Below are 18788 nucleotides of genomic sequence, written 5' to 3'. Positions count from 1 at the left end.
ACTATGATTTTATATCTGGTGTGGCTTTCAACATTTATGGTTTCTTTTAAAAAAATGCCCCTTTATTCTCATTAGCTCATTTTTCCAGATAGATTTTTATTATTATATCACCTTCTAAGAAAATCCAACTGAGGATTTCATTGAGATTATACTTTTACATTCATAAATTAATGTGAAAAGATTTAATTGATTTACCTTTTTATCCAGAATCATAACCTGTCTTTTCATTAATTCAATATTCTTCTCTAACTCAGGACAAATAACATTTTAAAGATACATTCAATGGTATATAATTAAAAGGCAGAAATGAGATAACCGAAAAGGTGTAGACTATGAAGTAGGACACATAAATATATAAACATATATATGTATATATGTATGTCTAGGCTTAAATCCTGTGTGATTTTGGGCAAAATGTTTAGCCTCTCTGAGCCTCAGTTGTTGCCTCTGTAAACTGAAGGTAGTGGAACTTCCAGGATTTCTGTAAAGAGTTGGCATAATGTATATAAAACTATTTGATTGTAGTATGTACCAATAAGTGTTAGTTATGAGAATAACTTTTAATATAACACATGTTCAGCACTTGACACTTTACAAAGTTCTTTCATGTGTTATTATCTCACTTATCTTTGATCTCCACAGAACCCTGTTAGATGAAGTTGTTATTATCACTGTTTTCGGGGCGGCGGGGGGGGAGGGGGGTTGTTTTGTCTTTCTAGGGACGAACCTGTGGCGTATGGAAGTTTCCAGGCTAGGGGTTGAATCTGAGCTATAACTGCTGGCCTATGCCACAGCCACAGTAACCTGAAATCCAAACCGTGTCTGTGACCTACACCACAGCTCATGGCAATGCCAGATCCTAACAAGGCCAGGGATCGAACAGGAGTCCTCATGTATACTAGTCAGGTTTGTTATGGCTTAGCCATGACAGGAACTCCGATTATCACTGTTAATAATAAGATCAAATAAGTAAACATATACCTTCTTATGAAACACAGGCTCATTTCGCATTATCATGATATATGTAAATGTATTTGTAGATCACCTACATCAAACAATAATCTTGTCCCTGAATATTTTATTATTTTTCTGTTATAATAATTGTAATTTCCCTTTCATTATACTTTCCATTAGTTTTTCTTGCTTAAAGGAATGCTGTTGATTTTTAGTATATTTATTTCATGCTTAAGAGCTTTATTGAATTCTTTACTAACTCTTAAGAAATGGTTAATTCTGGAGTTCCAGTCATGGCGCAGTGGAAATGAATCTGAATGGGAACCATGAGGTTGTGGGTTCGATTCCTGACCTTGCTCAGTGGGTTAAGGATCCGGCGTCGCCATGAGCTGTGGTGTAGGTCACAGACACAGCTTGGAGCCAGCACTGCTGTGGCTGTGGTGTAGGCCAGGGGCTTCAGCTCTGGTTCAACACCCAGCCTGGGAACTTCCATATGCCACGGGTGTGGCCCTAAAAAGCAAAAAAAAACGGGGGGGGGGGTTAATTCTTTTGGTTTTGTGGGTTGTCACATTTCCAAAATAAATTCTTTATTATGGAGTTACATACTAATAAAATCAGCTACCTAATTGAAAAATAGAAAAGAATAGTTATATAACATGATATCATGATATATTAAAATCTTCATGTTAGAGATATCAATTCAAGATTATTTAGCTATACTAGTCAGTTTCCTTTAGCTCATAGATTGTATTAGCGTATGAAATTTTTTCATCAGGTCTTCAAATCTCATAGTACCTTGCTTAACAGGAAGGGATGATGTTACAGGGTGGCAGAAAAAGGAAAAAGAGAAAGCATGCATCTTTTTTTTTGTAAGCTCTAAATATCATTCTCAGGGATAAGAAAATAAAGGGATGCGAGTAAAGAGGTGTAAACGGCACTCACTTGCACACAGGGGAGAGTTTTCCTGTTTTTCCATCTCTTAGTGAATGGTTGGCTATGTTCCTTCTCTTTGTAACCTAGATCTTCCACTCCCAAATATATCCTCCCGCCTTTTATCCCTAGGATATCATCTCAGCTCCTAGAGGATACACTTTTTGTGCCTGGGCTTGTCTTTCCTCATCTACTGCTGGAGCAGGGTACTTCCTTTGAAAAGTAATAATAATAAAACCATTTTTTTCACTGAATCAGTTGGTTAACACTGTCAAATAATCCACTCCCAAAAGCAGTGTACATAAAGGAATCCACTGATGCCTCAAAAATATTCATTTTTACTTAATCATGTTTTGTTTTTAGCTCAACTGTAAAAACAAAACAAGACTAGTAATAAAAGTTAGAAAATGACCAGGATAACACAGCTATTTTCACTGTAGCACGAGACAATCAGCTTCATGTAGTTTCTTTACTCACGGGGAAAATGATTGGAAGTGGATGGATTGACACTGTCCCCGCTGTCAGCACTTTCACTGCTGGAAACTTCATCATCTGATTCCCTCACAGAAGAGCAGGGTGAGGAGCCGTCAACTTCTTCAAACTTCCTCTTTAAAATTCCACTCATTGCTGCAGCGCTGTCACATGTACCTGTAACAGGAATGGGAGCAACGGAGCATTGAAATATTTGACCGCTGGATGTGAAGCCAAGGTCTCCAGAGTCATTATTATGTGGCTTTTTATACATGAGATGAGCCTTCCCTTGAAAGGAGCAAGGGAAGGCTTTTTTAAAAAAAATTCTGAAATTAACAAAAATGAAATGAAATTAAATACGAACATTTGACCATTTGCTTACCAAAATGCATCAACTTTTTTTTTTGAAATTGTTCATTTTAATGTAATACCTATTACTTTTTGTTGGCAAATTGAGAAAATCCATCTGAGTCCAAAAAATTCTGTAACAAAATTACATGCCAATGTTCCCCAAAGTCCTAAAGGATTACTGGAAGGAACAGATATCTATGGAAAAATTTCACACTGAAGTTTTAAAATGCAAGAAACTTAAGTAGCTGAGAACAATGAAGCATAAGAAATTGGGTCTAATTCTAGGTAGTTTCTTTTTTTTTTTGTCTTTGTTGTTGTTGTTGTTGTTGTTGTTGTTGTTGCTATTTCTTGGGCCGCTCCCGCGGCATATGGAGGTTCCCAGGCTAGGGGTTGAATCGGAGCTGTAGCCACCGGCCTACGCCAGAGCCACAGGAACTCGGGATCCGAGCCGCGTCTGCAACCTACACCACAGCTCACAGCAACGCCGGATCGTTAACCCACTGAGCAAGGCCAGGGACCGAACCCGCAACCTCATGGTTCCTAGTCAGATTCGTTAACCACTGTGCCTCGACGGGAACTCCTAATTCTAGGTAGTTTCTATTTAAACATTACAATAAAGTGAAGTATATCCTCATGATATCTGGTTGCTGAAGCTGTTGCCACTGTTTCAGAAGCCTCCTAAGGCTATTTACTTGGGATATAGCACTAACTGGGTGGAAAGAATGAGGTGTGGGGAGTGGGCACGGTTTTTCCTAAATCCTTTCTCTAAGATGAATGGGCTTTCCCCTCTCTTTAAGCTATATTTTTTTCACCTTCTCCATTTACTTTGACATAAGCAGTCAGCTGAAGGGCATAAAATTTCCTTACGGCGTAATAATATTTTCAGGAATAACTTATACATATAAATTAGCATGGTCTTACATTGTAAATTAACTTAGCTGTAAGTATTACTACGTTGATTCCAGCATTTTATCTTCCATCTCACTTATGTCAGCTGATTTAAACCCTCATTTGAGTTCGTAGTTTTATTATCTAGGTACTGCCCTCAGAAATCTCTGTAATCATCCCTTCTCTGTACAGATCAGAGTAGGCAGCCTGATCAGATCACCTTAGCTGAGCCAGCTTTCCAAATTCTAATTCAGTAGTTTTCAAAGTTGGCTACTTGGATTAGTGCATTAGCATTACCTGGGAGGGAAACTGTTAGAAATGTAAATTCTCAGTCCTATTCAAAATCTAATGAATCAGAAACTCCTAGGGGGTAGGCCCTAGCACTCTGTACTTTGTGGAGCCACCTAGGAAATTCTGATGCATGCTCAAATTGGAAGGCCATTTGTCTAATTTCTACTCTGTTTTCCAGTGCCTCCCTCCTTGGACTTTCTTTTCTTGGCTGTGTCCACACACAAGCCCTAGAGAGTTACATAACTCAGCACTTAATTCTTAATCAAAATAATTTTGTCCAACAACTGGTGTGATATATAGTAAAATTAAGCACAGCATTAGACGTCTCTGAAGTATCTTTAATTTCAATTAACTCTACTCAACTAATCACATGTTTGGTAACTAGTATGCACATGCTTGACTTCTTAGGTGGAGCAGGGGATATAAAAAGGAGTAGAATGCACTACTTGCCCCAAAGGAGCAAACATCCATTATGCTGGGCTCCATAAAAATGAAAATAACTCCAAATTCCGGTTCTACTGCTTTCTTTTACTAATTCATGTCTTTTTCATTACTTATATTAACAATAGAGATAACTGATAGCAATAAGAAGATACTGCACTGACCACTCTTTTGAGAACAAAATTTCTACTCTGATTCTGATTTTACCACTATTCAGATTAGCTTATTATTTTCTCCATCATAGAGTGTGAAATGCATAAAATGTTCATGCATATCTGAGTAGGATGGAGGAAAAAAAAAGATATTTTAGGTAAAGTTCCTGAAATAAAAGTAGGACAGGCTATAAATTTTAAAATTGTTCAAACAATCTTCAAACAAGATGCAAAGTAATTCACAAGGGAGAGGCTCCAAGACACAAAGTAATACAAGATGGAAACCCATGTTTAAAAAGTACATTTTTATAATAAGATACTGCAATGGAAACAGTTAAAAACCATGTCCTTAAGCTCCACTTTCCTATCTGCCTTGCTCCAGCTTAGGAAAGGCAACAATCAAGGACACTCAGTTGGACCCAAAGGAACTATATTCCAACATGGTGAAAGGTAGTACTTATTACTCTTCCTTTCTTACTTTCTCAAGAATGAGAAGGGAAATTTTTAGAGTGATGATAAGGGAATTCAAAAGTCTCTTTTCCCTTTGTTATTACATTTGAACTGGCAAGACCTGAAGCAATGGAGCTTAAGGTTGGCTGTAATTTCTGTCCATGTCTTTGGAAATGAAAGAGCATGAGTGAGACCCAGGTCAAATGAAAAAAAGGATATGACTACCTAAGGTGGTATTAGTATCTTAGTATCTATGCTGGAAATTAAAAAATTCAAATATTTACAGGTGGGCATTACCTTAATATACACCTATGAAACTGGTTAAGTGCTAAACTGCTTGTGCAGCAACCAAGCATAACACTTGTCTAGTTTCACTATCTTTAAAAAAATATTATGTGAACATAATAAGATGTCATAACAAATTATAAGGGTCAATTGACCCACTGCTTATCAGTATATAAAACTTGATCGAGATCTAATAGTGGAATGGTAAAGGGAGCATGTGGTTTTTCCTCACCTCATCTCTACTAGCGCACTTGAAGAGAAAATAAAACAAAAATTTAGGGTGAAGGTCCTATTAATAAGGGAGCTATATATACTTGGTTTGCTTGTACCTTGTACTGGTTCTCTCAGAATCTGAGGACAGTGTGTGGCTAGTGAGGTATAGATGCAAGTGAGCAGAATCAGTGCTTATCCTATGGCTGCTGTGGCTGTTGAAATAGCCACTTAATATATTTTTGTTCCTAAAAATGAGGCATAATTAAACTTGGTAGATAAGAAGCCAGTGAAAAGGCTGTCAACATTTCAAATCGGCAGACAGCATCAAAGCTCAAAGAACAGAAGACAAACCTGGACAGGCACTAATTTAAATATGAGAAGCTGAAAATCTAAGTCTAAATCAGCCATTTTAACACAGCTACCATTTTCCAATTCAAGAAACACATGCTAGCCAAGGGTATCACCATTTCTCACTTGGACTAGGACAACCACCTCCAAAGTATTCTCTCCCATCCACTACTGTTTGCTCTCAAGCTGTTTTCCAGGTTGGAGGCAGAACAGTAAATTTAAAATGCAAATGTGTTCATGTCAGTAGCTTAAAACTCTTAGGTGGCTTTGGATTGCCTTAGGATAAAGTTCAAAATCCCCAAAATGGCATATAAAGTCTTTAACTATTCTCTGGCTAACTTCATTTTCATTTTGAGCCACTAGCCTTATTGCCAGTATTTCAGCTCTAATAATTGCTCATTTTCTGCAATCTGCAATTTCTCTCTGGCCTCTAAGCCTTTTGATGAATGCACTATTCCTTCTGATCTACTTTTTAAATTTCTTTTGCTGTAGCACTTACTACCTTCTAAATCCATATTACTTATTCATATACTTTTAGGCTTAATAATTATTTTTTTATTCTCCGCTAAAAGATACAAAGGCAGGGATCTTTGTTTTCTTTACCAGTATACCAAGAGTCTAGAACAACACTTTATATCTAATAGGTGCTCAATAAATATTTGTTTGACGAATGAGTGAAACCCCCTTCTATTTACATACTTTAATTACTTTGTCAGTGTCTACTTTCTCTCAGAGACTAAAAGTTCTAAAAGCAGAAATCATGTTCATCTCATTCACCACTCTCTCTCTCTCCTAACAAAATCTGGTATATTTGACTGAATGAAAATCAAAATGAGATGAAATTAACCTCAAAACGTCATACACTTTTTTTTTTTGCTTGCTAGCAACCCTAAAGCCAGGTTAGCTAGCTAACTTAAGCACAAAGACATCTGTTGGAAAAATAGTGAATTAGTTCATGCAATCTAAGATAATGCTGAAACGCAAAATTGAGGAACTGCAGAAATAAGGATGGCTTCTAGGATTATGGTTGCAGAAATTCCTTGATTTTTTTTTTTTTTTTGTCTTTTTGCTATTTCTTTGGGCCGCTCCCGCGGCATATGGAGGTTCCCAGGCTAGGGGTCCAATCGGAGCTGTAGCCACTGGCCTAGGTCAGAGCCACAGCAACGCGGGATCCCAGCCACATCTGCAACCTATACCACAGCTCACGGCAACGCCGGATCATTAACCCACTGAGCAAGGGCAGGGACAGAACCCGCAACCTCATGGTTCCTAGTCGGATTCGTTAACCACTGCACCATGATGGGAACTCCTGATTTTTTTTTTTTTTTTTTTTTAAAGCACCACTGTTACTAGGTTTAAGCCCAGTAACTTGTATGACTCATAATTTAAGTTTAAAGTTCCAAGGTGTAAGCAATCTTTTAGCCCATCTTGGGTCAGGTGTTAGCCCTGTGACCATTTGACTTTTGGCCAATGGGCAAGAAGCCTCCCAATTAGCTATCACTCCAGAGAACCTCACTCGGAGGTTTCAATAAGCTTAATTGCATTTCTTTATTTTTTCTTTTTATTTTGTCTTTTTAGGGCAGCACCGTGGCATATATAAGTTCCCAGGCTAGGGGTCGAATCAGAGCTGCAGCTGCTGGCCTAGGCCACAGCCACAGCAATGCAGGATCCAAGCCATGTCTGTGACCTACACCACAGCTCACAGCAACATCAGATCCTTAATCCACTAAGTGAGGCCTGGGATTTAGCCAACATCCTCTTGGATGCTAGTTGGGTTCATAACCTACTGAGCCACAATGGGAACTCCTCAACTGCATTTCAAAGCCAATATTCTCTCTTGGTCTAATACTTATTTATGTAATGTTTTCATTTATTGATATAGTCCATGTATTCCCCACCTGGCTAGCTTCTCAGTTTGAGATTCCTCTTTCCCTACGCCCAAGTGCCCTTTCTATTGCCAAATTAAGAACTACTTTCTTACAAGTCTAATTAATAAACATCTTGTAATCTTGGATATGTTATTCTTAATTAACATACACTATTTCATGTTTGTGTTAGATGTAACTATTGCTTGGAAGCCTTGGAACACATTTTTTTAAAAAGTAGAAGTATGAATGTTTCTTTCCATCTCTCTCCTCAAAAAGATACTGATAAACTAAACTAGATTTTCTATGGTTATAAATGCAATTATTGTATTTAATATAGTTCTTAAAAATTATCATAAACTAGAAGGATGCAGGATGAAGATAAGATAGATGTTGAATAAAAATGTACATTTTAATGCCTATGGAAGAAAGACTGAAGCTAAGCTTTGGGTATTTGTTGGAATATTGTTCATATCACTCTCTTTTGACAGCCTAAAAATTTCACAGCTTTCCTAGGTAACTTAATGAATTCTTTCTATTCCATTTATATTTGTTTACTGTTTAATCCTTTTTCCTCTTACATTCTGACCCTATTTCCTAATGTTTTGCTATGTATTATAAGGAAATGACCACAGAAAATATGCCTTGAGGATATCATCAATCTCCCAGTTTTGAAGAGCAAGTTATCTGATTTGGAGAAGAATCATTCTAGGGTTGCCAGATTTAGTAAATTAAAATATAGGACACCCAATTAAATTTGAATTTTATATAAAAATAAATAACATTTGGGATATTATTTGTTGCTTATCTGAAATTTAAATTTAAGTGGCCATCCTGCATTTCTTCAGACAACCCTAACTGGTGCGCTTGGCTCTTGGTAAAAAAGTAGAATGACTATGAAATAAACAAAACATCTATATTAAAAAATGCCTCCTACCAACTGGAGCTACTGCACATGAATATTCCTGTCCTTTACCAATCAGATGAAACCCAGTAAATAAAATATGAAAGCTCATTTGGATGAAGCATGAGTCTGTCAAACAACTGGAAAAAAGGTTAAGGGGTGGGAAATGGTTAATAAGTTAAGAGCAGACCTGGCCTATCACTAATACAGGAAAAAATGAACTTAGAAGGAAGCAATTCTGGCTCAGCAAGAATTTCCTTATATGGTGATAGGGAGGTCTTTTTGATGAGATGCTATTTCTTCTCTGGCCTGATGAAAGAAAGCATGGTGAGCTCTGAGTTCCTCATTCTTTTAACCTGGCAGGTCCTTATCCCACGGAGCTGCTCAGACCTGGAGCTTTTCATGGTTCCCTCTCAGGATCAAAGCAAGGTGTTTAGAGCCCCTCTGCTCATTTTTACCAGGGAGTCTGGGTATATCCTTGTGCTGCTTGCTTGCTAGTTTTGTAGTTAATCAAAATGAGAGTAATCTTTATCTGCAAAGGTCATTGACAAAGACCCTTCTGCCTTAGTGATGTGGCACACCACATGTCAAAGGACATGTTAACTTGCATTATGATCTGACATGAAGGGCACTTCTTCACGATTTGTCAAAGAACAAAATCATTTCTTTTACATCCTCATCAAATTCTTCCAGCAGGCACAAAAAGCTAAGAAACCATGATAAAGTTCTCTCCCAATGATTCTGATAAGTCAAGTCTGCTTGTTTCAGTCAGCAATGGGCCCCAAGCCCAGAAAACACCAGTGTCAGGATTAAGTTGCATAGAAGAAGCAGCTTATTCTTTACTTTCATGCAGAATGGAAAGCAATTTTGATGTTTCTTCTGGTTGCTTCACCAAATTCAAATGATGAGATGACAAACATTGCAAACAGGTTGATGAAAATACTGGTGTGTGGCTCATCTGTGATAGCAGGTGGGGAAAGCTTATCTGGCAAAAGCAAGATTATTAACAATGTCACACTTCATCAACCAGACTGTCCACAGGGCTAGATAGAGGAGGAAGAGGACAGTTGCTCAATTGATGGTGTGTAGATTTTATTCCAATATTTAAGAAAAGAGACCTTAGCTAAAAAATATCATACTGTGTTATTTTTATTTTTTTTGGTGTGAACATTTCCATCTTCAATCTTTTTATACCATGGATTTGAGTAATCTGTGATGTTCTGCCCTAACATGTACACTGCTACTGGCCTTACACTATTATGTTAATCAAACACTGACTATTGGCTAAAGTCTCCGCTAAATAGGATAATCATTATCTTAAGAAGTTGGCATCAGATTTTAATGCCTTGAACACTTATCACGCCACACAGTCTCAGAAGGCTTGTGCATTTCCTTAAAAAGGATGGGGGGATATATTCTTCCACAATAGTAGGGCCATTTCTGCCTTAACCCATTTGGCAAGAAATTAACAAATCTGCTGCCAAGAAGATAGGGATTTGGCAGTGAATTCACAAGGTAAAATCCTGCAAGGTGTTTCCATGGGGCATCACCAATGTGAAAAATGCTACTGGTGGCTTGCCAACTCAAGATGTGCAAGTTGGCCAAATACACTTCTCTTGTCCAGGTGTCTGCTCAAGCCAAAAATGCTGGGAGCACTCCTATCTAATGAATATTTTTGTTGGAGAAATGATTGTGCGGTTCCCCAATTATGTATGATATCCTTGTGCCAGAGCTGCCTGTGACCTTGAGGTTACTTTATGTGCTTCGGATTTCAACATTTTCACAGCTTGATGATTTGCAGTTTGAGAATTTGATGAAAGAGATAAAAGTCTTCACTGAAAAAAGTGCACATAAGCACAAACGCATGCTATTTACCCGTGGACTCTCCAGTTAAGAACTTCTACTCTGGTTACTTATACCATTTCCTTAGCTTTGGTGGATATCCAGAACTTGAAGAAATGATTCATTGTGAACATGTTAGTTCAAAATACCAAAGAAGTTTGAAAATCTGTTGCCTCCTGTTCTCTTTACACCAGGATCATCCCGTTCCTAGGTCAAGGCTCTTTCTGGCTCCCCCAGTTTCTTCTGCTATGTGTGCCAAAGAGCTGATTGCATCTCTTGAGGAATTCCTTACTGACTTTAAGGGTTCCTTCCTTTGGTGTTCTCTTGGCTGCCATAGATTACTCTAACACAACTAGCTCAAACCAGCTTTGTCTTTAACTTTTTGGGTTGCAGAATACCTGAATGGATCTAAACTGATGTACATTTCCCAGTGTCTGTCTTTCCTAGAACATGGTTAGACTGCCACGTTCCTTTTATAATAATGGCAGTCACCATTTGGTGAGTACCTACTATGGGCCAGATACTTTACTATCTATTCTCTGTAATTTTTTCCCAAACCCTGCAAGGTAGAAAGGAAACTAATGTTCGAGAAATCTATATCAGTTGCCCAAGAAACCTGAGCCAAACTTTTTCTAAGAAATATTCCCTGACCAGCACCACACTGGGTATAGTGACCCCTGCATTCAGAGCACCAGACTGATGCATTCAGCAGTACTTAATACACTGTAACAGGTTTACCTGACATTTTCTTACACTTGACCATAAGTTTCCTCCTAGAATGAATAAGTACTGCAGTGCCTGCTCAGAAAATGAATGGTCATCAATTTGGAGTGTAATCCTGGATCAGCTACTAACAAGTGGCCTAATTTTAGGTAAGAGGATTACCTCTCTGGGTCTCAGTTTCCACTTCCATCAAAATAAGGGGCAGGGCATAACTAGTAAGAACAGGCTCTGATGCAGGGCAGTACCAGGGAGCAAATGATAAAAGCGCTGGCCTCCAAAGGCCTCAAAGGCCCTCAAAGGTGGGTGCCTCTAATTGTCCATAACTTCTTCTCTCATTGTGTGCAAACTGTAGTGGCTAAATTGATTTATGCCCTGCTGATAAAGAGATGGAAGTGTACCTCACTTACTAATTAATGGTAAAGGAGTTCTTCATGATTCTCTCTGGCTGGGGAGACCCCAAGAAGCTTTTATTATCTGCCACTGGGGTTGGTATCCATATGAAATAGTCAGAACTTGGTGTTCAATATCTCTTAATTCTGAACATTTTTATTACTTGCTATTTGGGAACATGATATAACAAAAAACACATGAACTGAAAGTCCTTCCCTAAAGTTATCTTTCAGGATACTTTTTCAGTTAGCAAGAGTAGAGAGATCTAACCAAAAACATGTTAAGGCTTTTAAAACTGTTGGAAATTAATCAAGTGCCTGTTGTAAGCCTATTTTGCCTACCTCCAACAACAAAAGTATGAATGAAAAATTTATTTCATATGCTTGCTCATTAAGACTAAAGATCAGTACTTAGCCTAATTTCTTGGATGACTGGTGAGACTTACCATATTAAGGAAAAAAAAAAAGACCATACAGACATGGAAAAATTTAGAATTATTACTGCAGCACTAGAAGATAGCATTTTTTTTTCCTCCTGAGTATTTAAGAAGTTTCTCTTCAGTTCAGAAGTTTTCTGACTAAATGACAAAGAAGACTAGTCAGTGTAGATCAAAGGGTATTTAAGAGAGATGACGTTCTTTTCCTTCAGAAGTAACCTCAGAATCGTTGAAGTGAAAGGATCTTTTAAAAACATTTCCCTTATAAAGTACTCTAATGTGGATATTAGAATTAAAATATGGCCAACCTGCAGGACCATACCCATCTAAGCTTGAGGATCCTGCCAAAGACACTGTGCAGAAAATAAAGAAAATTCAAAAAAAAAAATTAGAGTAAGTAGAAAAAAGTACTTTGGATGTTCTTTAAAATGAATCACTGTCTTAGGCAAGATATAGATTTTTACTGTCTGAGGCAGAGAACAATACTCAACCTGCAGCTGACATTGCATTAAGCAGTAATTAGTAAAAATAATTTAGAGAATAAGATTAAATACCTGGATTTTAAAGTCTTAGTGAAGGTTCTATAGGCATGAATTAAAACTGGCTCACAACAGAAATAAGTCACACCAAACTCAAACAATCTTTTAAAACTTGGAAAATCACTATTTAGAAAAGTTCCGTCATTCAAACAAGTTTCACAAAAGCAGAATCACGATATACCTCTCCACCAATTTATCCAACACTTGCTACCAATATATATTTATCATAGAGCCTTCTAGGTATGCTACTATTATACTAATTTTTAAGTTAAAAAAAAGTGGATATAATTTCTTTTGAAAAACCTTGTGACTAAATCAATAGATGCAATATTTCTAAACATTCTGATACAGAGGAAGCTTAAAACAGCACTAAGTCCATGAATAGAGACTGTTTCATGATTCAAACAAATCAGTACTTTTAAATCATTAGGTGGAATGGGACTCTTAGGCTCCATAACAGCATTGGCCCAGCAAACATTCCTTGGGCACCTACATGTGACAGTAACTGAAGTAACCTCAGAAAAGTCCATAGTCTATGGATGAGACAGAAACTCTGCATGGAATAGAATGAAAAACGAATGCCTTAATTGTACAAGGTCAAACATGAAAATGAAAGAAAGAGGGAAGCAAAGGCCCAAAGGTGAAAAAAATTTAAAGCAACAAAGAAAGTTCAGAAAAGCCTTTATCACTACATGTGAGGAATTTTGTGGATATTGTGCTTCTGTTTAGTAAAATTTAATGTATCTATGAAGCCACATATAATTTAAACCATGATGACTATAGTGACTGCCTTCTCTACTAGTACCATCTACATATAAAGTGTCAGCTGCTCAGTACTTCCTACGTATGAGCTCCAATAAATTCCTGGTGGGTTTCTATTTTTGGAAAACACATCTTTTCCTCATGTATTGAAATCTAAGATGTTTTATCAAGGTTGTCTGCAACTACAGACTTAAGCTGAACTTGTCTTTTCAGCACCAGGGTATCAACTCCCTGTGGTTTGAAAAACAGTAATATTAATTATCACTTATAATGATCTTATTTTGTGCCAGGCAGGCATCATGTCATTTTATTTTCATAAAAAAACCTTTGATATGGACACAATTATCCCCACTTTGCTGATGAAGATAAGGCTTCAAGTACCCTGTCCAAGGCCACATGGATTGAAAGTGGCAGATCATGTCTTAGAAGTGATACCAGGGTTGGAACTTGAAGGTAAGCTCCAGACCACTGTCCTAGTCAGCCTTTTCACACTCCATGATATAGTTTGAACTCACACTCTCAGTAAACTGCACAATAAAAAGCACTTACCTATCAAGAAAATAATATACAATATTTTCCTGGTTTTCCAGTTATTCATGAAGTGCCCTAAATTTACAATGTTTTATTATATTAAAGTACACATTTGTTAAAGTAGTTTTAAGGCCCTATTAAGGCAAAAAAAAAAAAAAAAGCCAGAATATTGAGCTTTCTCCCAGTACTTTGGACTAGTCTAATTCTTATGGAATGAGAATCAACAGTCCTTCAGCTCTTAAATGATCTTCAGGTGTAAGAGAACACCTATTAATTAGTATGGTATCAGTCACCTGTGCATCTTATATACTAGTGAATTTTCAAAGAAATGGGGATTGATGGCTCCATTGTCTTATTTTTGTTGTTATGTGATTGGAAGAATGTTAAGTGTGTGCAATTTGCATAAATGATACACACGACTAAATGCATTTCTAAATGAAATACATGGGTTCATAAGCTTGCATGGAGATAAGGGACTGCCTGAGTAACAACTCTTGCTAGCTAGCATGGTGGTGGAAGGTGATGTATCTCAAAGTCCCAGGATTTAAGAATGAAATAGACCATAATTCCTGAAATTGGCAGGAAGAGGTATATGACACCAATGATTAGTCAAATGCCAGCCCAAAACACTAGTCTGTATGTTTTCTTTGGTATACCTGTTAGAGATTTCTCATTTCCCTATTAGGCAAAATAATTTCAAGTTCCTGTCGATGGCTTAATATGACAGTTTCTCATTGCAGCAACAAGAACCAATTTCTCATCTATTTGGATTCAAACATGATTTTCAATATCCTGAACATGAGAAAAACTAAGACAAATTTTGTTTATTTTCTATGTTTTTATGCTCAGTATACTACTACGTATATGTGTGTGTTAGAAATTTAGTATATAAGAGAAGTACAGAGGTATGTTTATCTATCTTCCTTGGCTCACCAAAGTCTAAATGATTTAGAATTTAATGTAAAACAAAGTACAGAAACTGGAATTTTGAATTGCTCTCAGATAATGAGCAATTATTAACAATTAAAAATAATAAATATGAACATGGGAAAAGAATAAATTTATAAAATCATATAAAGTATATAAAAAGCATATAAACTTACAGGCAAGAAGTATATAATAGCAAGACTATTTAGTGTTGGGGCACAACTGGGGAACAGTTTTATCTTTCACAATAAGTCTCTGTAATGGAAATAATGATTCTTATGCCATGAAGAAAAGCCTAAAATGATTTCCATTTTGCTCAACAAAGCAGAATGATATGTACTATATTTTGCTTCCATGAAAACAATTAACATTTAAAAAAACTGGCCACTTTAGTTATAAACTTTACCTAGCTGGAACATTGGTTAATTTAGTACAGATTGTTTTCCAACCCTTCTAAAAAAGTATTACTATAAGGTTACCATGTGTCTAATAATATGGAATAGAAATAAGACCTTTAAGATCATTTTACAATTTTATTGTCCTTATACTTTCCAATAAAATTGATACAATTCAATTTAAATTTCAGAATAGGTGATAAAAATGCAATAAATTGTTTTGAATGTTTCCTAAGAAATACCAGGTTAAAATGAAGATATGTGATTTTTTTTGAATATGCAATTATTTTGAACATTTTCTTTCTATATATTACAAGTATTTTTCTTCTTCTTTTTATTCCATTAGTACCAGAAGTTCAGGAGAAGGACATAAATGGTGATAATACAACTTAAAACCTACACATGTGATTTTGAGATGACAATAGTTATTTGTAGATTTTAGACTATGTTCCACACTGCTAGACTGAGTACAACATGCTTGCCCTAAAATCTTTTCCAAGCTTACAATATGGTCTCTAGTTTCAAGTGATGACAAAGACAGACTGGTAATCAGAAAGCAGGAAATTAATTTTTGAAAAATCCTTAAAGATTCCTTTTAAGTCATATAACACCATCTCTTCAAGTAGACCAACTGCACGTCCTTCAACGACTTGTTTTTACATTATTCTATTTACTCTTTAACTTCCTAAATTTGATTTGAATTGCATTTACACAAATGCATCTTTCTGTATACACTTAAATATCCAGACCATGAACTTACTAGGTACATGCTGTAGAAATCTATACAGAAGCTATAGGACTCAAGTGAACGCAAAAAAAAGACTTCAAAGTTTTGAGTGAATTTGCATAGAGACATAAATTCTCCAGGATATTCAAAGTCATAAATTTGCTGCAGGACATATATAGCTCTCTCGTGGCTCACGGAAGCACAACAATTCTCTTTATTTCACATTTGTCTATTACCATATTTTCTCCAAGAATCTTCACAGGCTGTCCTCTGCTTGCACTGTTTTTATTTTTATATTCTGAATGTGCTAACTGGTAGTGGATGCATTTACAAAGTTAATAGTATTGGACAGCCTAAATGAATTTTAAACCTAGTTCTTTCCTTCTCCCTGTGCCCGGCCTAGAACACATGCAGAGGCTGGTAGGTACAAACTATGGGCAAGACCTGAGTTAAAAGTAAAAGAGTTTTTGTTTTTCAAAATTGTTGGATTAAATATGGTTGACTATAAAAAGATTTTATCTGGCCGTTTGAAATATATGTATGTATATGTACATACATAACATATAATATATAATACATGTATACATACGTATTCCACAACAAATTATATACATGTACAAAACAAAAGTAAACAAATATGTTGTTTGGACCACAGGGCATCATTTTCCACTCACATAAAAAGGAAACAATTTATTTAAAATACATCCCCTTTGGCTACAGTCATTATTGAAAGTTTCAAAAGAGAGTTTGGAAGAAAATGGCAATTTTTTGTTTTTAAAAAACACACAAAATATGAGTATCTTTTCCTAAATTAGTCTCAGGATCCTCGATAAATGTCACTATGTCCCTATAGAGTGATAAAGGTTGAGAATCTGGCCCTGAATGACTACTATGAAGTGATTTCATAAATATTTAAAATAATTGTCCTTCACTGTTTCAAATGGCCATCCTCCTGTTTTGGTCTGCCTTCCATGCTCTCCCTATTCCCCATGTTAAACTAAAAGATACTGTTGCCAAACCACTAAGTTTTAATCATTATAATAAACTTATTGCCCACTTTTCAAGGCAAAAGAAAGTAATTAATCTAAATATGTACTAGGTCTTGTATGTAAGCTTCATAAAATTCATTTTAAAATATCTCATGTAAATGTGAAAGCAAGAGCAGTTATTTCATGACTAAACATTGTTTTGCCTCTTCATTTTTCCAATTTATTTTCATAGACATACAACCTATCATGTAGACAGATGCACACTTGATGCAAGTTAAAATAATATTTTTTTCCATCTGCATTGTAACTGCTGAATTGATATATTTAAACATTTTAATGATATGGATAAACAGTCTGATCATGCTGCTTTAATTAAGTGTATTTTAAAATGTGCTTTGGAAATAAAAAAAGCAATATGAACGATAAAGGTGAGTACACATTTGTTTGGTTCAGGTCAGGTTTTACTATGATGTAATCACACATTTTACGAAAGTGTGATACTTGGTGCATGGAAAAAGAGATTTTTGTCCTGCCTATGACATTTATAAGGATCACTTTACAATCCAGACTTAACTGAAAGGAAAAGTCATAGGAAGTTGAATATGTTGAGTTCAAAATAGCATTGTCTAAAAAGTCCCAAAGAAAATTAATAACAATTATGTAAATTAAAGTATTTAAAGGATGTAACACCAAATAAATTACCTCTTTGATAAGGTTGAGCAATAAAATACAGAATGAAAACTCTCAAAACTGAAACACTTTCTTAAAATGAAATTAAAGTACATAACTCATTAAAAATGTCCTTGTGATAGCATGTGGGATATGAACAAAAGAACACAATTATTTAATTCCAGATACCTCACAGGAATCTTTGGCTAGGAACCCAGTTCTTACTTAAAACACATTTCTTATAAATGTGAAAATCCTCTAAAAGTTGAAAGTCCTGATATTTAGCTGGATGTTTCAACCTAGATATCCCTCTGCAATCAAACTTTCCCCCAAATGGAATTATTTAGAAGCCCAAACCCAATTTTTTCTTTCATGACATTATTACCTTGGAGCAAAACACCCACGTTTCAAATTGAGAAAACATTAAGAAGATTTAATAAACTAGTTAAAGGACGCTGAGAATAGAGACTACCCTGCCAATTTCCACAATGAATTAAAATAGCCAATCCTCATCAGTGTCTTTCACAGAAACAAAATCAGGCGCATCATGAAATCTGTCACCGTACCTGCGTGCACTTTAAACGACTACCGCACACACGCTGTAAGATCTTCACTCTGACAAATAAAGCACACTCCATGTAACTGCTGCGAAACACTGCTGCAGAGAAGCCCAGTGCATTTTTTCCGGGCAACCGATCCAGCTTTCCACCAGCCCTGTGACCTTTGAACTCCCTTCTGCCCCCCTTCTCTCGTTTCTGCAGTCAAAGCCTCGGAGCTGGTCTCATTTGCATAAGGCTCAGGCAGCCCTCCAGCAGCTGAAACGGAATGCTGGGTAAGAATTGTGGAACTGCAGTTCTGCCAGAATACCTGAATCACCCGAGAGCTGGAATACGCGATGGAGAGTGAGCACCGGCTGTGCCGGGATGCCCGCATCATAGCCCCCGCCCTCCAATCCCCCGTGTCTATTAATGGATAAGTGTTTTTAACTCTTTGTTTTAGAGTCTTGCTTCCCCCCCTCCCCACCAAGAGAAGCTGTCAGCAGCGACTATGGTAACCAAGGAAACCCAAATAGTCAAATACTTCATTTAAATACATGCGGAAGGCCAATTTAAAATTTTCATTAACTTCTCTTGTTTTTGAAACATAGCTATATATTTTTTTCTTTTGGAATACATAGTGCAGGCATAATCAGGGACATAGGGTATTTCTTTTTGTTGTGATTTAAACAGCATCTTACAGGCATATATTTATTCGAGTCACTATACAAATACATGAAGTCACTGGTAATTGTATAAAATGTTGAATGTGCCCTAGC

The 18788-nt window shown here is 36.4% G+C and overlaps 1 protein-coding gene across 1 annotated transcript in view; it reads right to left on the bottom strand.

Annotated features, from left to right (window-relative positions):
- CSRNP3 (cysteine and serine rich nuclear protein 3) overlaps window positions 1–18181 on the bottom strand; it is a 90054-nt gene extending 71873 nt beyond the window's left edge. Inside the window, exons 1-2 of the mRNA XM_047772781.1 lie at window positions 18040–18181; window positions 2362–2532 (exon numbers count right to left, since the gene is read on the bottom strand). Of these exons, the coding sequence (XP_047628737.1) occupies window positions 2362–2509 (148 nt within the window). The 5' untranslated portion in view covers window positions 2510–2532; window positions 18040–18181. The remainder of the gene's footprint in view (window positions 1–2361; window positions 2533–18039) is intronic.
- Between the last annotated feature and the right edge of the window lie 607 nt (window positions 18182–18788).

Source organism: Phacochoerus africanus, chromosome 3, assembly GCF_016906955.1.
Source record: "Phacochoerus africanus isolate WHEZ1 chromosome 3, ROS_Pafr_v1, whole genome shotgun sequence".
Lineage (NCBI taxonomy): Eukaryota > Metazoa > Chordata > Mammalia > Artiodactyla > Suidae > Phacochoerus > Phacochoerus africanus.
Note: the sequence above shows the minus strand (reverse complement) of the source record. Positions and strands in the feature narration are given on the sequence as shown.